At 31.0% G+C, this 21,786-nt stretch overlaps 1 protein-coding gene and 2 long non-coding RNA genes across 4 annotated transcripts; 1 reads left to right on the forward strand and 2 right to left on the reverse strand.

Annotated features, from left to right (window-relative positions):
* Nucleotides 1-1,726: 1,726 nt before the first annotated feature.
* LOC118043567 (uncharacterized) lies at nucleotides 1,727-2,647 on the reverse strand. The gene is made up of 3 exons (XR_004686656.2): nucleotides 2,238-2,647; nucleotides 2,097-2,137; nucleotides 1,727-1,986 (listed from the first exon to the last, which is right to left on the reverse strand). It is a non-coding gene; the product is annotated as an uncharacterized lncRNA (long non-coding RNA).
* Nucleotides 2,648-13,091: 10,444 nt separating this feature from the next.
* Nucleotides 13,092-15,904, forward strand: LOC118043590 (uncharacterized). The gene is made up of 2 exons (XR_004686668.2): nucleotides 13,092-13,580; nucleotides 15,157-15,904. It is a non-coding gene; the product is annotated as an uncharacterized lncRNA (long non-coding RNA).
* Nucleotides 15,905-18,773: 2,869 nt separating this feature from the next.
* Nucleotides 18,774-20,776, reverse strand: LOC118043589 (uncharacterized). Of its 2 annotated transcripts, none has more exons than XM_035051608.2 (5): nucleotides 20,292-20,776; nucleotides 20,138-20,188; nucleotides 19,529-19,662; nucleotides 19,305-19,396; nucleotides 18,774-19,215 (listed from the first exon to the last, which is right to left on the reverse strand). In XM_035051608.2, exons 1-5 carry the CDS (start codon nucleotides 20,607-20,609, stop codon nucleotides 19,037-19,039), a joined length of 774 nt encoding a protein of 257 aa, XP_034907499.1. In that variant the 5' UTR covers nucleotides 20,610-20,776; the 3' UTR covers nucleotides 18,774-19,036. The 2 variants fall into 2 exon arrangements, with proteins under 2 accessions (XP_034907499.1, XP_034907500.1); XM_035051609.2 differs by having other exon boundaries at nucleotides 19,038-19,204; nucleotides 20,292-20,774.
* Between the last annotated feature and the right edge of the window lie 1,010 nt (nucleotides 20,777-21,786).

A 21,786-nucleotide genomic window follows, 5' to 3' on the forward strand; every position in this document is an offset into this window, starting at 1 on the left:
AAAAGGAATATCAATTGTTTTCAGATTACTTGCATATATGAAAACGATCACTATCATTTTGGAGAAAACGTGCACGCTGAAGTTTATGATAAAAGAATTATGTACGTATCGTATTCACATTTATTCAACACATCCGTGATTTTACACAGTTAATTCTTCTTTTCCCCTCCAAACTGTGCTATAGCTCTCTGTCTCTGTCTCTCTCTTATAGCAAATGGGGTAATAAAAAATCAAGCCCAGCGGGAAGGTTTATTCTGTACGTGTTGGTATTAAAAATAATTTTTAAAAAATAAAAAATATTATTAATATATATTTCAACACAAAAAATTATTTAAAAAACAACTATTATTACTCTACCAAACACCCTTTTATAATCTATCAGGCTAGGCCTTCAAAATCCAGTGCTTAAGCCATTGTGCGCTTACGGCACTAAGATGACAACTATCGAACGGAGAGACAGATTGAACTTCTCTTCTTCAAGTTTCTCCGTGTCTCTGGTGGACAGGAGAGAGAGAGAGAGTCTTCAAACTCAGAAGGGCAATGCCTACGAGAATTAGGAAGAATCTAGATGCCATGCCTGCACTATCACTGGGCTTGTAGCATGTGTGTATGCTGTGTGAGTTTATAAAAAAAAAAATTATATGAAAACTTTTTTTTATGAAAAAAAATTATAAAACAAAATTCTTAATCAACTTAATATTTAAATAATAAAATAAACAAAGAAAATTTTAGAAAAAATTTATAATAAAAAAATCAAATAAAAAAACACTAAAATAATCCATATTATTTTTAAAAATAAAAATTATAAAACTAAACTTCCAATCAACTCAATATAAAAAAATAAATTTTACAAACAACATTCCTGTGCTCGTCGTCACCGCCCCAAATCCATCCTGACCGTACGTAAGACCTCAGTGTGCACAACCTTGGTTGCAACACCATCTTACCATTCTCAGCTTCGCTAGCCTTTATTTCTGGAACCGGAACCACCATCTTACCATTCTCAGCTTCGCTAGCCTTTATTTCTGGAACCGGAACCACCGCACCAGCTTCTCTGCTGAAAACATCTGGTTCTAGCACGGAATCTTCACCCAACTTGAAATGAATTCTTGCTTTCATTAGGAATGGTTTGGTGCTATCTGCAGTTTCCATTTTTGTTTTGAAGTAGAATTAGTATCACAATTTCTTAAAATCATTCTGTTTGATTTTTAAAAACACAGATAAAAACTACAAATTGCCCGTTAAAACATTGTTGCGTTGCAACAAAACATATCCTCGCCGCTACCACAACGAAAAACACTACCGAAGTACATGCCTTCAACTCACCGCACGGTGACTCTGATAGTGTTTTATACCATGGCATGTCATGGGGTTTAAGCTTTTGTAAAGTAGCCAGCAATCAAAATTGTACTCGTAATCTTGCAGAGTCAGTTTGCACATTCTTTAAAAAGGCTACAACAAAGAGGAACATGTATTCTGGATTTTGATTATTCGAAAAGAAAAGGAAGTTTCGGTTTCTTATGTAATTAATTAATGAAGTATATTCTCAAGCCATTATTATCATCAGAAAGCATTAGCTTTATCTTATTATAAGGTTGCTGTCAACTTTAGCTTTTTGGAAAAGCAAATCCAGGGAAGAAAACCAGAAAGAAACTCACAATCAAAACAAAATCCAACCATAATACTTTATTTACTTGAATGAATTTAGGAAATAAAGCATCCAAAATCAAACTTGTCGATGAAACCCAATGAAACAAATAGAAGTGGACATGGATGGTTGATTACAACACAGGTAACCCCATAGAAATTACTTTTTAGAGAGAGAGGAAAGAAAAAACAGAGCAGAAATCAAGATTGAGTACAAGACTTGTGTGTTTTAGTATATAAGAATCTTCAAGCATTCTTAGGGGGTGGACCTTTGGGCACATCTGGGAGTTTTGGACCCCTGGCTGTGACTTTGATGCCCTCTTCTTGTACAGTTCCTCCCTGCAGATGAACAACAACAGACGTATACTTCAGCACCCGCTGACAGTATCCTACTCCTAATCACTGATCAGATGATCTAAAGTGAAAACGAATATGAAGGAAGAATAAACCTCCACGGATTCTGACTTGTCCTCTTCCCCATTTTCATTTCCTGTAAACAGAAAATAAGGGGGGCTGACTGAATCAATGACATTCTCCATGACACTACAGTAGAATCATTTTTATTCATTAATTTCAGATGATGGGTTTACCTTGAGAGTTTCTGCTACCTCTTATAGCTTCAAATAGATTGAGGAATCCTTTCTTCAGATCTTGTGCAAGTTTCTCCATTCCACGCACTCTCTTGGTTTCAGCAGTCAGTAAAGATGTCTAGCGTGACCAGTGCGAGCTTTTTATACATGGCTTGCTTGTTAGAAAATTGATGGATGGGCTTGGCAAAGCGGGTAGCGGAAACCGGGGTTCATTAAGGTGTAAGATCACATTTTTAAATTGCGAAGGAAATTATGATATATTCTGAAAAATCAATAATTTATTAAAAAAACTTGAAAATAATATATCAACTAAATAATAGTAAAAACCAACTTAACCTGTATAGAGAAATAATCGAAACTATCTTGGAAAAGTATTGCTAGAATCTAGCAAGGAAGATTTCATACGCCATTGATTACATAAAGAAGAAAATATGGTTAAAAAAGATCCTAGGATATTTAGTCTGGTTAGAATGTAATTTTATTTCCTCTTGCTATTACTACTTTGTTGGAATTTCAGGGAAGGCCCTAGAAAAAATAAATTTTACATAATTTCATATGGTGGTGGAGGGATTAAGTTTGTGTTAAGCTAATGCCTTAACAAGAAATGTAAAGAAAGAAGGAGAGAAAGGAAGAGATAGAGAATAGAAGAAGAAATTGTATTGTTGTATTATTACTTGACTTACAAGAAATGCATATTTACACATTTATATGCTTGACTAAATTTCTAACTTCTAAATAATTCCAACTAACTAACTAATTGAGCTTACCAACATGAATCACATGTTTTACATGTTCTTCAATCTTCAAGTCATTCAACAACTGCATTTGTTATTGTTCTTCATGCTAGCTACTGCTACTACTTTCTTTGATTTCATCACGTACACCTCCAATTATAACATGTGTACAATGTACAAAATGTAACAATATTCTTCCTTTTAAGAGATTGTTGACCTTAAAATTTTGTAAATTTCTGAAAATTACAATTAAATTTTCTCTAACTCTTTCCATGTGGCATCTTCAATGAAGGAATTTGACCATTGAGTCAATCCCACTACCATAACCTTATTATCTTTTTTCATAAGCTTTATGTCTAATATCACAACATGACAAATTATGATCTTATCTGTTTCATCCACCTCTAGTAGTGTATATGAAACTATAGCTGCATCTCCATCTTTTTTCTTCAACAATGAAACATGAAAAATAGGATGCACTGAACTTTTTTCTGGCAATATGAGCTTGTAAGCCACAACTCTAATCCTTTTAATGACTTGATAAGGACCATAATACTTAAGATTTAACTTGAAATTCTTCCTGAGGGAGACATTGCCCTACCTATATGGCTGCAGTTTTAAAAAGACCTAATCACCTTCTGTAAATTCTTTTTCATACGGTTTCTTATCTATTAATTGTTTCATCCTATTTATTGCCCTTTTCAATTGCCTTTTCAACAACTGATCAATAAAGAGCTTGAGTAACCCCAGTATGGACCATTTTCCTTGCTGGTGGTTCTTAACCATAAACAACTTGGAATCGAGTCATATTAATGGTTGAATGGAAGCCAGTATTGTACCACTATTGTTATAAAGATAACTATAGACACCATTTCTTAGGTATGTTTCAAGACACTGAGTCACCCTTTTAGACTATTTGTCAGTTTATTGATGATAAAAACTACTCATCAACAGCTTCACCCCTATTTTTTTAAACAATTTCTTCTAGAAAAGACTTGTAAAGATCTTATCGTTATCAATTACACCGTTTTCCCCTTCTTCCTTGAAACTACTAACCACGCCATTGATTACATAAACAATAAAATATGGTTAAAAATGGATTTCGTATCTTTAAGTTCTTTCTCTAGTTTGTTTATCTTTACATGTCCCATGCATGCTAATTAGCTAGTTTAAAAATGAAAATGGGACAAAATTCAATTACTCAGTTGTCCTCCAGCTTAAAAATGCATTTATTTCGTGATAGCAAATTAAAGAATACTACATACCCATAAATAATATTAATTCTTCCATCAAGAGAATGTGAGAAGATCCTAGGATATTTAGTCTCGTTAATATGTGATTTTATTTCCTCTTGGTATTATTACTCTGTTGGAATTTTAGAGAAGGCCATAGAAAAGATAAATTTTGCATAATTTCATATGGTGGTGGACGAATTAAGTTTGTGTTAAGCTAATGCCTTAACAAAAAATGTAAAGAAAGATACAGAGAAATTAAAGAGCTAGAGAATAGAAGAAGAAATTGTATTGTTGTATTATTACTTGACTTATAAGAAATGCATGTTTATATATTTATATGCACTCTTCAACTAACTTGACTAAATCTCTAACTTCCAAATAATTCCAACTAACTAACTAAATGAGCTTAACAATATGATCACGTGTTTTACATGTTCTTCAATCTTCAAGTCCTTAAACAGCTGTAATTGTTATTGTTCTTCACGCTAGCTATTACTATTGCTCTCTTTGATTCCATAATATGTACATCCAATTATAACATGTGTAGAATGTGCAGAATGTAAAATATTCTTCCTTTTAAGATATTGTTGGCCTTAAGAATCTGTAGAATTATGGAAATACCTTAAGAATCTGTGTAAAATTTTGGAAATTATAATTGAAGTTTCTCTAGCTCCTTCCATGTGGCATCTTTAGGGAAGGAATTTGACCATGGATTCAATCCCACTACCATAACTTCGTTATCTTTTTTCATAAGCTTCTTATCTAATATTGCTTAGCTTGTCCGCACTCAAGAGGGAACCCAAGTGCCACATTCCCAACGTGGTTTATATATATATATATATATATATATATATATATATATATATATATATATATAGTAATAGTAGTTTTTTAAAATTTATTAATGATGATAATAATATTTATACTCTTATAAATTTTAATAAAAATAATAATATTTTTAGTACCAATAATATGAATTATTATAAAAATAATATTATTTATAACACCAAATATAATAATATTTTAGAGATGAATACTATTAATTATACTAAAAATAATATTAATAGAACAGCTAATAAAAGTTTTGACATCAATACTATTAATTAGACTAAAAACAAAAATATTTTTAGTTCCAATACTATTAATTACATCCCTCCCAACCAGTATAGTCCTCAATAAAAGCACTCATAATGCATCCACATACAATACAGTGCAATTCACAATAAATTCAGTCACAATAAACAGTATTTCATACTATAGTGAAACAATAATCAAGTTTGTTTTAGTTAGAGATAATTATATTAATTATTAATAATAAAGAACTTATGAATCATTCTTAATATATTTGCACGTTGTTGTTCGAAGCTGATTGGGTAATAAATAAAACTCAGCGTGGTCATTGGTTTGTCCACCACGTCAACCAAGGGTGACCTTTATTTTTCATCAGTCACCACCACCACATGGTCCTGCTCTTTTAATCATTGTCAACCAAGGGTGGACCCGCTCTTTTAATTATTTTTTTTTAATAATTCATACACGGCCAAGATTAATTAAATAAAGAGGATAAAACAAAAAAAAAATAAAGAGGATAAAACACATTATATACGATTACTCCTTTCTACCGCATATCAATTACTATCATTAAATAAAAATAAAATAACACAAAAAAAAACAGAAAAATTCAATGCTTTTATTATTTTTTTGGAGCAGTATTATCTTCATGTTAAATTACTTGTCATTTGTTTTTGCAATGTTATGAATTTATATCTGTATTACAGTTGAATATGTTTTTCGATTGCGACATATCCCAATAATACTATTTTTATAATATTTTTGGATAAATTAATTGAAAAATATCAATATTATAAAAAAATATATACACCTAAATAAAATCAATTTAATCTTATTACTAGCTTTATTTGTTTACTAAAAAGTAGTTTTTTTAAAAATAAATATTTTCATAAAAAAATAAATTCCATGAAAGTAGATTATATTCTGATTTTTTACAGTATCATGAAAAATAATTTTTTAATTTTTTTTTCAAATTTATATAGCATATATAGAACATTAAATATAACTATTTGACCACTTACAATAAAATATTGAGTTATAAAAAGTGTAACGCTAATTTTATAAAATATAACTATATATATAATATAAATATTTTAAATATAATATTATGAATATATAACCTTGTTAATATTTTTTAAATAAAATCTATTAATATTTTTTTCATTTTTAAAACCTAAAAAAAAAAATCATATTAAGAAAGCCAAATTAGTTAATGGTATTAAGTAAAGAGTTAGATATTTTTTTTTTGTATGAAGATTTTTTTAGAAATAAATGGATTCAAAAATATTTTGATAGATATTTTGGAAAAACTTTTTTTCAAAGGGGTATAGACAATTATTCCTTTAATATCCCTTTAATATATATATCATTTAAGCATTAATAAATAAATATAAACATTTTACATAAAACATAATCATGCATAAATACTAAGTTTTGGTGTCATACTCATACATATTAGTTCAAATTAACAAACATAAAAATACTTATCAAATAACAAACATAAACTTTTTTATCTTAGTAAAATCATATTAGCAATCAAGCCTATAGCAATGGTGGTTCACAAAATTTTAAACCCAAATTTTTCTTAAATTAGCATTTTTTGTCATAAATATTTTTTATAAAATTTCATTTTGGACCAAGTGATTAAAAGCATCACTAAGAGTGATCTCATCAAAACCTTCATTTTTCATCACTTCTGCATATAGCTCGTTAACATCAAGTTGATTTTTGCTTAGGTTTAGAAGTACAAACACTACATCTTCAACATTTTCAAACAACTTTTTAACACCATCATCTTTATACATACGATTTCTCTTCCTATATTGTTTCTTTTGTGCACTAGAGGAAGATATCTCTTTTCTTTTGAAATTTCTTCATATTTACCTTCATTTTCAATTGAAGTAGATTGCATTTCGTTGTTCTCTTCCAAGTTGATGTCAGGATATGATTTGACATAATATTTAGTTTTCATGTCTTTTCCAACAACAATTATCACCACTTCATACATATCAAGTTTTTTGTTGAATTACTTGTCATGACCAGGATGTATCTGTTCATAAAGTTAGAATATACAATTTTTTAGTTGCTTGTATAAAGTTTTGGGAAAAAAAGTAAAAATATAAATTACAAACAATATACTATCTTATCATACATTTACTTTTTCATTATATACATCTTTCAAAACTGTAAACATCTTCAAACAATCATTCCAACTAAAACCACTTTTTTTTTTTTAAGTTTGGTTATTGATCCCTTTTTCTTTTTCATAGTTCTAAGATGATTCTCCACATGATTAGGCTCGCATTGCATGTTATAATTTTGACTAATTTCTGAAGCCATCTTAACAAAAGATTCTGCTTTAAAGGTGGAAGAAAGCTTGTTTCCTTTAAGTTCCCTTTTAACTAATAACTAAATAACATGTGAGACAGGGGCTTAGACCGTGTGAAGTGCTTAACCTTACATTTTTCATTCTTTGTGGTACTCATTTCTACAAAATAATTATAAATTTATACAAAATATAATCATACAATATTTAGATTTAATTACTAGTTTCTTTGAATGCTATAATCATTCCACATAGTCATCATTTTGTCATATGTGCGCGCGCAGTGTGGTAGGGTGTTGGGGTCAAGGAGTTGCCACCTACTTGTTTAGTTTAGGGTCACTATAAGACCCGGATGAATTGGTCTTATTTGAAATTCCAAGGTAAGGGAATGATTGTGGCTAGAAAAGATATTAACACCCCTAGCACACCTTACCTGAGGTAAGTTGCATTATGTGCTCTGGATGTGGTTTAAAGGTGTTGATGGATTCCTAACCGATGATCAATTTATGACTCATAACAAAGATTTACGCTCATGAATAATTTGACATTTTGGAGTCATTATGGGCTCATATACCCAAATAAAAGCTTATAGAAAGAGTTCATATAGGTGCTCTACCAGAGTTCACTTATCCTGGAAAGCAAAAATGTTTTTCACAACTCGTATAATTTGGTAAAAAATACTCCAAATTCAAATTGATGAATATTCAAAAAGATTCTAAAAACTTTCTAGTCAACTCCTGATATTTAAATAATAGCTTATTTGTAGGTTCAGTATTTATACCAAAATATTGACCATTAATTTTTAGAGAAAAAAAAATTAGGATTATTGAACGATTGACCAAATCTTTATAAAATTTTACAAACTTATTGTAAATTTCAAAAACACAAAAAAAAAAAAAACTAAATCAATGCTAAAAAAACATTTTTCTCTTTTTTTTATTGTATAAAATGCTTTTTTTTTTAATAAAGATTGGGTTGTATGTAACAAACAAAAATACTTTATTTAAGGGTTATATTTGACAAAAACTCATTTTTTTATAAAGCTGAAACGGTAAAAATAGGCGCATGTGGTGTTTTCCAAACACACACTTAAGACAAAGAAAACCTTTATAAAAAACATTGCTATCCAAACAGGGTCTTAGCCTTTGACCCGATTTTGACTCACTGGATTGACCCAAAACTTTAGGTTCGACTATAAATCGAAAGTCCATTAGTTTGACCCGAAAAATAAATCAAAACCTAAACCATAATGCAAATAAAATCAAACCTAAAAAGCATAAAAACTCAAATCTTTTGATCAAAACGAATCAAACCCCAGAAAAATGAAGAACACCGAAGAACATTCAACATGAACCCATCAATGTACATTTCAAATCAGACCAAATATGGGCAAACCAAAAACATGAACATGTTGGAAATCATGCAAAGATCAATAATCTGGCATTCATGCACTTTGATTGTCACTCAAAAACCATGATTTTGTCAAAATAAATTTTGGTTCAAAACCAAAATTCTATGATTAAAACCTACTCAAAACATGTTATTAATGAAAATAAATCCTAGTTTGTTGACTAATAAATTCACCTGAAGGATTATGTGCAATTAATTAGACCAAAAATGGTCTAAATCAAGAGGCTAAGATAATGTTTTTCCTAGGACACGAAGAACACCACTTTAAAACCTAAAAAATGCCAGGACATAGAACCAGCCATTATCAAACTCAGAACTGGCATTTTAGGTCTCTAAAACATGCTTTCTTAGTCTCAATAAACCACATTACCATAACCAAGCATATTTGAATTATAAGAACCAACAAACAACATCAAATCATCTAGATTATGCAAGATGTTCCAAATCCAAAAAACTATAAACTTAAAACAACTTACATGTTCATGCAATATGGATTCAAAATTGGTTTTTTTATGCTCATTTTGGTCATGAATAGAACTAGCAAATCAAGAATAAACATCATTGCTTCCACATGCATTACTTAAGTTAAACTAAAACAACTTAAATAGAAGACTTTTATTACATCTAAAACATTAAAAAAAAAAACTTCAGAAAATAGAATCAAATTATCATAGTAATAAAAAGGGTCACCACAACACTACTTGCCAAGAATTTTAAATCTCATTTCCATGCTTGTAAGCATAAATGCAGACCAAATAACAATAAAAAAACACTCAAGTAAGCCATGTAGACTCCACTTTTATGTTAGAAAGTATACCTTCAAGCTCCTATAATAGTTGTTATCCTCTTTGCTTTCCTTGTAAAGTATTGCTTCCACAAGCTTGTTGTCCTTTTAAAACTTAAGAAATCCTTGTGGTAGGTTCTTAAACCAACATACTTAGAGTTTCTTTATCAACCTTGTCTCCATTTTTTCTCCTCTCTGCTATGATTTTTTAACGGGGTACTTTTAGGATTTTGCTAGGGTTTTTGATAGGTTCAAACATAGATTGATCAAAGATTAGCCCATTCATTAAAATGAAAGGGTTCTGGAGTACGTTTTATAGCTATGAGCTTTGTATATGTGCTAGTTTTGCAATGATAGTTATGCAACAAACTTGGTCTTTGGAGGTTTCGGTGGTTTTGCAAACTTTGAAACCAATGAACTTATTTTTGGCCTTTTGATATTGCGAGAAATGTTATCAACTTTTGATAGGAACTCATTGATAAGGCTTGAAGTGTGAACACAAAAAAAAATTAATGGTTTTGTAAAATGGGTATCATGGCCATCGATGACTAGGTTAAATACTCTAAAGGCCTTGTTAAAGCAACTCTAACATCATCATTGCTAAAGACCATCTAATTTTGATAGAAAGGGTACACACATTTCCTTTGAATCCAACCTTACTTAATTTAGAGGTCTATAGCTCAATATTCATTTGTTTGAAAGTGTCAACCCGATTAATTCCTATAAACTAAAACTATATAACCTGGGCTCAACTTGAAAGCCCCCCAAAAACAAATTTTACTAACAAATCAATAAGTTTTCTAAAGTGGGTTTCTTTTAACCTTGCAAAATATCTCAACAAAATGTAAACTTTCCAATTAGGGTATAACAAATCTGAATATATGGCAATCTAGTTCAAAAATCAATCATTTCTAATCTAGGCTTCTTCAAATCTAAAAGCCTAGTAGCTAATGTCTCTAATCTCTATTGATTTTTATAAAGATTGATGATCCACAATAAGAAGACAAATCTTTTAAACATAGAACAAAAAAAAAGGAGATAATTTCAATGAAAGAGAAAGATCTCTTTCGGAAGAAGATTAGTTTTTTGTAAAAAATGATTTGCTGGAGAAATAGATTTGAGACAATTAGAGATATTTTTGGGTAGATATAATTTTTGGTTATAAGAAAGGAAAGTGTTTTTTCAAATATAAGATAAGGAAATCAGTTTCCTCTTATAAAACCTTATAAATATAATTTTCAGTTAAAAAAAAGGAATCGGTTTAAAAAAAAAAAGTGTTTTCCATATATAAGATAAGGAAATTAGTTTTCTCTTGTAAAAGCTTATTTTTTTCATTAATCAAAAACCACTTTTCAATTGACCTACTTTTTTTAAAACCAAGCAAACATTAAAAAAAAAAAGGAAAATGGTTTTTAGAAAAATATTATTCTAGAAACAAACTAGGTATATTTTAATATTCTTTTGAGAAGATAATTTCAACGCTCCATCTTTACATTCCAATGATAAAAAATCTTTTCTCTATCCACACTACAAGTGATCAAGAAGTTTTATGTCATCTATAGAAATATTTAATTTTTAAATTAAAAAAATAATTAAACAAATATTATAAAAATAAATAGTTTTGAATTCAACTCATTTTAAAAATCTTAAGCGTTATAAAAGTACCCTGACCACGCGATATCAAAAGGGTAGTGTGTACACAAGTTTTCCTGTGACATTAGACGTAAATAATAATAATAATAATAATAATAGAAGAAGAAGAAGAAATGTCGACACAGCAAAATGTTAATCAAAAGTAATGATCACGTGTGAAAAAAGTTGGCGGGAAAATAAACAAGAATTACAAGTATACGGTAAAAGGATGCAATTTATTTTCCGCAGTGAAATTAATGAAATAAAAACAAAAGGAGAAGAATTAAAAACTAAAAAACACGCATAGATGAGAGTCCCTATCAATCAAATAATAAGACGAATATCAGAATCCAGTTGACGTATCATTAGCAGCTGTCATGGCGCAGAGTCACTGTGAATTGAAGTCAATAAACTTCCTTTAGCTGTAAAAGATCACACACAACGGGTAAAAAAAGTAATTTTTTTTTTTTGAAAATACACCAATACTTTTAATGATGATATATCATACGAAAAAGTTGTACATCATATTTGTAACTTACAAGTCACATGTCAATTACAATTTAAATTATATTATTTTTTAAAATATTTTTTAAATTATATTATTTTATTCAATTTAATTTTTTTACCATACTAGAGTCAGAAAATCTAGTGTCTCTGTTTATTTTTGTGTATCAAAAATATTTTTTAAAAATTTTTATTTTTTTGTTTCAAATTAATATTTTTTGATATTTTTAGATTATTTGATGTGCTAATATAAAAAATAAAAAATATATTATTTTGATATATTTTTTAGTGAAAAATATTTTAAAAAATATATGCAAAACTTTTTTAACTTGTAAAATTAAACACACAAATACAATAATTTCATATACCGGCAGAAGTAGAAAAAGAAATTGAATGCAAAAGATTATCACCTCCAGATTCGGAGATCCATCTCCATAACCTTTGTTTTATCTTATAGAATCTAACACTCAATTTATTTCTCTAAAAGTGTATAAACCGTGTGTGTGTAAAAGAATCTAAAATAAAGGAGAGATGGCACAAGGCAAGTAATAAACTACTACTCTACATTAGCTTCTTTTATTATTTGAATTATTGCAAATATTTATTTTAATTATATCAAGTTTTAATTCATGGTACTTGTAAAAAATATGTGTTTTTCGTAAAAGAAAAAAGCATTTATAAAAAGTAAAATTTATATCAAAAATATATTTTTTTCTCTATAATTTAAATTTTTAAAAATATTTATTATGATTACCACCTAATTTAATAAAAATATATTTTATAAATCTCACCAAAACAAAGTTAATGTATTTTTTATGAGCATTTTTAATAAATAGTGTTCTGGTCACAATATAAAATATAAAAACACCCTACAATTATCAATAATTTAATATGAATATAATAATAAAAAGTAAATTGAAAACTCAAGTATAATGGACGTAGCAACTTCCATTCCCGCCTCTTTATTCTTTAGTCTTTCCCCTTCAACTAGAATATTGGAACCTTGGAATATGAAGAAATTAACTTCAGGTGTGTTTTTTATTTTTTTACTCTTAATTTTAAATGCGTGGTGGTAGCGGTACTCTCTTTATGAACACAGGACACGCGCGGTAGACACACTCGAGTACCGAAACGCGTCGGATTGGGAACGGCAATCACATGTCATTTTTTTTATTTACGTTAAAGTCAGCCCGACAAATCCATAAATAAATTAAATCATTTTTCTCTTATGTTTTCCACCTCTTTCTCTTGAAGCCTTAACTCCTTGACCTCCTGCCTCCTACCTCTCCCTTTATCTTCTTCCTACCCCGGACCCCTTCTCTCTCTCTCTCTCTCTCTCTCTCTCTCTCGCAGCCACTTCCTCGCCTACCTCCTCTTCTTTCACCCATGTTTGAGTTTGGGGACGACCTTACAATAGAAGGGTATCGAGTCTCATGGCTAATATGGATCCAAGTACTGGTCTTGCTCCTCCTCATCTTCCTCCTTTTTTGTTTCAGTTTCTTTCCTGCAGATCTCCCAGACACCACCACTACTTCCTCCTCCGCCTCACCACCCGCTCTTGGTGTTTTCACGCCCCTTAATTCCCATTTGGACAACCAAATCCTCAGGCATAATGATCATGTCTCAAACCGCCTGCAACACAGCCAGGTATGTACGCAGTCCTTGTTAAGTTTTCTGTGCTTTGGCTTTAAGAACTCTTAAACCCCATCTGGTAAAATCTAACTCCTTTGGCTTGGCTTAGAAACAACTTAAACATTAAGGTATTATTCTTGCTTTTTGTCTGTCTATTTCTTGACTTCTTTTTGCTTGTTCTCAATGTTTTCCTTAGTTTATCATCATGTTTTTTGACCTCCCCTTTCCACAAATTCACACCGAAGGACCGACCGAATATTGTAAAAATCATTAGGGGCCCATCTCCTAACCACCATAGACACTTTCAATTGCCGTCACTGTCACCCTCTCGAACCACTTTCGCCCATGAAAATCCTCCTTCATCTTGCCATCAAGCCTTAATGCGGACTGGCAGAGGACGCAGAAGGACCCATGTAGCGGATCCTGACTAGTTAAAATCATTAGGGATCCTGACTTGAATGTTGATGTTGCCACCTTAAAAAAAATGTTACCAGTAGAACGGCTTAATTGCATTAAAATTAGAAAATCTCTTGGTAAAGCTGTACAGCTGTTGATGCACTTTATTTAAGATAATAATTAGGAAACTTGCAAGCATTGTACTTGGTTATGCTTTTCCCCTCTCTTTTTCGCGAATAAGTGTTACCCTTTTCTTTCCTTTTCCTTTACTCCGGTTGTTTTGTTAGAGAAGAAACTGCTGATAATGCTTTATGCCTCTAATGATAGCATAAGTCTAGTTAAATTGTAAAAATCTATGGTGAATCTCTGTGACTTTAACTGACGACAAATTTATCAGGTCTACTGTATTTAAATTTGACCTGACTCCGGTTCTAAGTAGTATGGATGTTCAGAATTACGGTAGTAGTTGTTTTTAATACATTAAAATAATTAAAAATAAATAAATTAAACCAATCTCACCACGGGAATCCCAAATGCCAGCAATTTTGCAGGCAAACAGGCGCATCCTAACAAAAACTGCTTCTGCTGATGAGGCTAAAAAAACTAATAATGGGTCACTTTATTGTGTGATATCTCTATCGATTTGCGTAATTATTTTCAATAATAACAACAATCAAATGCCGACAATATCTGTATTATTTGTCGTCGTGCAAGAACTGATAATGGGCCAATTCTTTTTTTCTTTGGGCACCGCCCCATATAGTCGGTAAATGAATCCAAAAAGAAAAGGAAAAAGAAAAGGAATATATAAATCTTGGTGGCTAAGAACAGTTCGGTGACTTAATCACCCAAATTTAATATAATTATGCTCTATCATCCTTTGTCATTTCTGCCCTAATCCTCCCATCCCCTGTCAACATTGCAATCAATCTTTCCCATGGTGACGTGCTTGGGTTGGCTGTGGATACGACCAAACCATTTTAACCAAACCCCTGTAAATTAGAATCTTGTTTTCTTTTAAATTGCAGTAATGATTCGAATATTTAGTCTTAATTTTTATTTTTATTTTTTAAAAAAAGATTTTTTGCTACAGGAATTCATCTTACCAAGCTATTTGTTGCTTCATGAAAAAAGCTTAGGTATGAGATATATAGGCTGCCTTCGAGATATCTAACAATGTTCAAGATTCTTGCAGGCACAGCAGAACCAAAGCATAAAAGGGGAAATAACAACGAACACAGGTAGAAGAATAGTTAGTGAAGACAACATCGGAAATTCTTCTGACTTCTTCTGTTTCCATCCCTGCAACTATTTTAGGCTTGCGAAACTTGCATTTCTCAAGTGTTTCGGCTTGGACTTCTTGTCGGACAATTCTTAAAACTCAGAGCAGAAAAAAGAAAGATAACGTAGTGTTATTGTGTCTCTCTTTAACTTATCACTTTGAATTCATCTATCCAGCTTTTCGGAAGTTGTTGTACAGGAGACGAACCTCCCCGGAGGGAAAGTTGTACAGGAAATTCTCCACTACATTTTTTTTAAGCAAAGGTTGAACTTAGAACCATTGATCCCAGGGAATGGAGATCAGGTTGCAGCTTGTTCTTCTGGTGTATGCAGGTAAAATCATGGAAGGTGAGACCGCTGTGTTTTCAGGCTATGTCAATCAGCAGATTAGAGGCTGAAATATGTGGCCGCGAAAATGTTGATTGGAGCAAAGTTGATTACCCAGTAACTTACATGTGTTTAGACATTGATCTTGCAACTGTGTTAAAATGGTAAACTGCATTCTTTGTCTCTAATGAACTGCATTGTTAGGCTGTGAGCAGTTCAATAAACTCTGCAGCGTATTTCCCTTTAGAACAGTTTAGAATAGAATGATGAAGCTCTTGTAAACAACTTTCAAGGTCAAGGCCTTGTAAAAAATTAAAAAACTTGATTTTAAGGTATCCAAGATCTCTCCCAGGAGTGCAACGTTGCCCCCTAATCATCGTACGCTTGCCTACAATTATGTGGGTTGTAAGATTGGATTAGAGGTGCATGCAAAAACTTGATTAGGAGGCAAATAAGATTGTCCAGTGCAACTGTAGGCCGGTCCAAGATTATTAGGCGCAAAACTTTGTTCAAAAGGTCATAGCATCGGTCCCCAGTACAACCATGAGGTGGTTTATAAGTAGTTTTAGAGTGTTTGGAAATGTGTGATTGTATTTTAAAAAACAATTATTAAAAATTAATTTTTTTTTATGTTTTGGATTGTTTTGATATGATGATTTTAAAAATAATTTTTTAAAAAATAAAAAAAACATTATGGAGCGTTTGGTATAACTTGAATAGATATTTAATAAGTATTAAGATGGAGATTCTAGCTTTTCAAGAAAAAAATGATCTAAAAAATTATTTGGAGATGAAAAGGAAAGTGGAGTTGATTTTTTTACTATCACCAATAATATGAGGGAAAGAAAGTAAAATTTATTATTGAGTTTAGTAACTATGTTATTATTTGGTAGGATCAACTTGTCTTATTCAAAAAAAAAAAATGGAATGAAAAGAGATCTATAGACTTAGGATGAGATAAAAGCAGTCATGAAAAAAAAAAATCATTCCTAGTCATTATTATAGAAAATTGTATCAAAGATTAAGAGTTTTTTTTTTAGATTTCTAGAAGTGTAGAGAATTACCATAAAAAAATAGGCAATACCATAGTTAGAGCTAATGTTATGGATGATATAAAAGCTACAATGACAAGGTTCTTGAATGAATTGAATATAAAGATAACCAATGTGGTTAAGTTGCAGCATTATGTTGAGCTTAAAGATATAGTTCATATAATTCCCAAAATAGAGAAGCAATTGAAGATAAATAATTGTAAACAACAAAGAGGTAATTTGGATTTTTTTTAGCTTAAAAGCTAAATTATAGGAGAGATAAAGCTATCACATTGAAGTCGAATATTGTGGTCAACAAAGTTGAACAATCTAAGTCTTGAAAAAAGATTCAACCACTGAAATAAAAGGTAAGTCAAGATCTCATCTAATTGTAACCATGATATTAAGAGTTTTAGGAGTTTATATATAACTCCATAATGTCCAAACAAAAAGATTATGATTATAAGAGAGAATGAAATTAAATCCAAAAGTGACAAATTTAAGGAGGATGAGATGCCACCATTTAAGGACTATAATGATGTTGGGGTATCCCGTTGATGAAAAGATTTTGGTGAATAAAAGAACACTTAATGTTCATATTAAAAAGGATGATGTAAAGTAACAAGAAAGAACATATTCCATATTACATGCCACATAAATAACAATATATGTAGAATGATTATTGATAGTGAATGTTATGTTAATGTTGCTATACTTGTTTGAAAAATAAATTTGAATACTATTAACCATTGAAAGACCTTTAAAATAAAATGATTAATCAAACTAGCACAATACACATTATAGTAGTGGCTTAACTTTTAATAGCATTAACATTCATAATGAATATTTTTGGAGGTGTTTGATAATGTAGTAATAGTTGTTTTTTAAAATATTTTTTACTCAAAAATATATTAAAATAATTTTTTTTATTATTTTAAAAAATTATTTTTAACATCAGCACATTTAAAACTATATGAAAAATATATAAAAAAATTAATTTAAAGTAAAAAAAATAAATAAAAATTTAATTTTTTAAAATATAATAACAAAAAAATTCTTAATAGGAAATACATCGTCATCAAATTGAGCACATCAGATTCGTCAATTGACGAATAGACGGACATGGGGGTTGATATATATTACCCAAAATCAAAAGTGTGAGGCAGAATTTATTGTATGGAGATTGATTTGACCAAATTCATGTAGAAGAGGGACTTCGAGTGATTTTTAGCCCAGCCTCTCCACACCAAGTTACATGACCATGCCATTAATCAAACTTCAAAGTTCTGCAAAAGGGACCCCCCTTCTTTTTGTGTGCAACAGATGGTATAAACGAAAACTAACAGTGAGAGAAGGGCAATTCCCATTATATCAGTGGCTAGGAGAAGCTGATCCATGCCAGGAAGATGATGAACCCAAAGTTCGCAAGTGGAGGTCTGAGAAGAACCAGTACGCGCTAAGCAATCAGCACATTGGTTACCTTCATGTAAGCTTATGAAGGAACTGGACCTGCCACACCAATGTCCAGAGATAACAAATATCGGTATTATTTTAGATTTCTGCAAAAAGGACTGACTTTACCTTCCAAATCAGGGAAGGCAAGAAAAACTCAAGCCAACTTCTTCATCTAACCTGGACTTCAAAATTCGTGTTCCATTGCTTGTCAACTACTTCGCCATTCTTTCCCCACCCATCTTCTTTCTGTACTGCCTCATACAAGCCCCTATTAATTATCTCAACAAGAAGAACCATCACAGGATAACCCCTTGGGTGTAATTCGTTTTGATGATCTTTCTTTTCATCTGCAACATCATTAAATCCACAGCTAACCTCTCTACAAGCTATAACACGACCATGCTTCATCACATATGAACCAACGGCATTGTAGATAGATTCCATTTGAATTCAAGGCATACAACCTTCATCACCAAATTTCTCAATACCCTAAGCGCCTAAAGGGAGAAAGTTTTAGCCATGCAAGTGGCCAAGTGCAATTGAAACATTTGGACATTTACTTTTTTTTTTTTATCTCTAAAGATTTCGGAAATATTCTGTAATTAGATATGGTCTGAAAACCGAACACCAAGCTTTTTTTATGCCAGATTAATCGATCTAACCAGCAAGAAACTTAGACAGACTTTCAACATCTAACATGTCTAAGAGATCCTTGACAGACAAGAACATACCAGTTGTACATAAAGTAAAATTCTCACAATGATCAAATCGTAAGGCACAGAAGATATAAACTATGGAAGGAAAACAAAAGGTCCATTCTGTCTCCTTGCATGCTAGCTCAACTGGAAGTGGCAGTTATAAAACCCTAACATGTTAAAACTCAACAACACACTAACTTTTTTGCAAAATTTATAAAAGAAATGGATATATGTACGCAAGGAAATTTTGATATTTCTCACCACAGAGCTCATATCTTTGGATCTATTTCTTATTTTGCTTAGCAAAATAGTTAAAGGCCACCCTGGAAAATTGCATGATTGTGAAGAATATTTGCAAGATTGAACGACCCTTGACAATCCCCTCCCTCATTCCCCGTGCAGTCCTCGCCAATGCTGGTCCTCCTGTCTCATTTTTCAGACTGGCTACTCTCTGCAATGAAGCTAAACAAGTAAAGATGGAGTAAAACTCATTGCTCCAAATCCAACAACCTGAGCCAAAAATCAAAGCACTGCAAGATAATGTAGCTTACCTGTTGGAGTTATGTTTGTCAATTGGCGCAGCCTCTCCTCAGCTACACGAACAGCTCTGGTGGAACTTCTAACACCTTGTGTAATCTCCTGCCTATAACAGATGATAGGTTGTCACAATTCAATCCAATTTACAATACCCCAAATGAAATGACTAGCATAATTAAGAGTGTCTAAGGCTTTAATCAAGGCTTCAAGCTTCAATATACTAAATACTAATACTAACCCCAAGTCACTGAGCTCCATAGTAAGATCACTAATTTCCATGCCTGATAACCGAACAGCAGCCATTGTATCTGGAAGTTCTTCCCTCGTCACATCCATCAACTTCTCAAGTGATTCTGCTGCCCTCTTGAAAGCCTTTAATAACCACAGAAAGAAAAAGAAAATCACTGATTAGAAAAGAATGAATCGCTTTCAGTTCTTGCAGTACCATACCATTGATCATAGTTGCTTTCAAACTTTTGACCATATAAAAAGTACTTAAAAGGCTGTTTGGTCAGAGCTAACCTTGTAGGCACAAGTTATAATAATAATAATAATAATAATGATTTTATGCATGTCGGGGAATTCATTCAATCTTGAAGATTGAGTGATTTAAATCATTTCAATTACTATCATTGCTACGCTCTAGGAAAGAGAATTTTTTAAAAACAAAAATATAATAACATCTCAATGTGACAATAGAAAAATCCTTAAACATATTATCCAATTCAAAGTAAATAATTTTAATGATAATGAGTTGCAGCAGTATTTTTAATTATGACTGAAAAATCATGCCAAATGCAAAAGAGAAAAAAAATAACCAATATGTAAAAGAAAGGAAATGGCATACAAGAAGAGTTGGGATTGCAGACAAAAATAGCCAGGTTGCTGAAACCGCTGCCTGCAAAATAAAAAATAATAAAAATAAAAACATTATTAACAATCAGAAGCAAAGTTTTTAAGTCGTAAAGGAAAGAAATTAAGTAAAGGAGTGAGTATATTACAGCGCAAGCAATGACATTGAGGGCGAGAACGTGGCGATGAGTGAGATTCCACTGAGAGAGCTGAAGCACTGAACTAGACGGTAATCCGACGGTCTCGATGTACTCAGATGAAGTCGACGACTCAGGCGATTCTGATTCTGCAACAGCTGTTGTTGTTGAATTATAGTGTGATTGTGTGGTAATCGACGAGAACCGTTGGATTGGGATGCGGAGATCGTACGGAAAGAGACGAGAGTGAGCGGTGGAGGTGGCGGGGGACGATGTGTATCGGTGGTGGTTGATTGAGGGATTAGAGAAATGGAGTGCCCTCAACAGCATTTTCTTTATTACTTTGGGGTTTACTTTACTCTGTAGTTACAGTCTACAAGTTGTTAATTAAGACGATAGTATCAACTTCCTTCCTTCCTGGCCTGCACACTCTCTCTCTCTCTCTCTCTCTCTCTAGCTTCGGACAGACCGGACGGAAGCAGAGAGGAGGTTCGGTACTTTAATTTTTATTTATTTATTTATTGAGAGGTTGTTAGATATTTACGGTGCATAAACCGTATTTGCTCCCTTTGCTTTCCTTTTTTAAAAAAAAAAAAATTCTATGATTATAGTTTTTTAAAATCAATTTATATAACCGTTGAGATTAAATCTCTTTTCAAAGATGTTAGATAGTGGCGAAGTTAGAAAGTTATTAAGGAAATAATTTTTTTAATATGTAAAAATTCAGAAAAAAAAATAATGAGAGTAAATAATGTATTTTTATTTAAATTATTGTGAAAACCCAAAAAACTTCAACAAAAACCAAAGGAAAAATACTACATGGTAATGTGAGTGAAAACATTGTTAATTGGAATAGTGTTTTTATAATTTTAACCTTCACACCAAAAAAAAAAAAAAACTATTGAGAGTATTGAAAACTTTCCATAAAATTTATTCGTCATTATAAAATTCACCAGATATAAATAAGTTTTTTTTATTTATTTTAAAAATCCCACTAAAACAATTAAAATATCATTGAAATTAAAAGTTTTAAAACTAGTAATAAGAGGTTTTTTTTGTATTTTCACAATAATTTTTTTGTTTATTATCATATCAATTAAGGGTCAATTTAGTATTTAATCAAAATTTAAAAGCTTTTGGACTGAAAATGAAAATTATCTCTAAAGTACGGCTAGCCATATATATTCTCTATGTTTTACATGTTAGTTATTTATCTTTGAAATTTGTATTTTGATCATAATTCCAAACCTAATTTTTTTTTAATTAGGCTATAAAAGGGTATGATTGAAAAAAAAAGTGAAAAAAAAATCACATGATTCACTTGTTTAAATGAACTGATTTTTAGGCCTGTTTGGGATTGTAGTAGCGGTGGCAGTTCAAAGTGCATTTCTTGTTTAGAAATGCATTAAAATGAAGTTTTTTTATTTTTTAAAAAAATTATTTTTGACATCAGTATATTAAAAAAATTTGAAAATATTAAAAAAATATATTTTAAACAAAAAATAAA

The sequence above is a fragment of the Populus alba genome, chromosome 7 (assembly GCF_005239225.2).
Source record: "Populus alba chromosome 7, ASM523922v2, whole genome shotgun sequence".
NCBI classification, from domain to species: domain Eukaryota; kingdom Viridiplantae; phylum Streptophyta; class Magnoliopsida; order Malpighiales; family Salicaceae; genus Populus; species Populus alba.

What these genes read in the sequence shown, in the direction of transcription:
- LOC118043589 (XM_035051608.2), bottom strand. Translation starts at nt 20,609, where the DNA reads ATGCTGTTGAGGGCACTCCATTTCTCTAATCCCTCAATCAACCACCAC. An exon ending in ATGGAGCTCAGTGACTTGGG is followed by an intron (nt 19,397 to 19,528) that starts GTTAGTATTAGT and finishes CATCTGTTATAG; the next exon opens with GCAGGAGATTACACAAGGTG. An exon ending in GACAAACATAACTCCAACAG is followed by an intron (nt 19,216 to 19,304) that starts GTAAGCTACATT and finishes TTACTTGTTTAG; the next exon opens with CTTCATTGCAGAGAGTAGCC.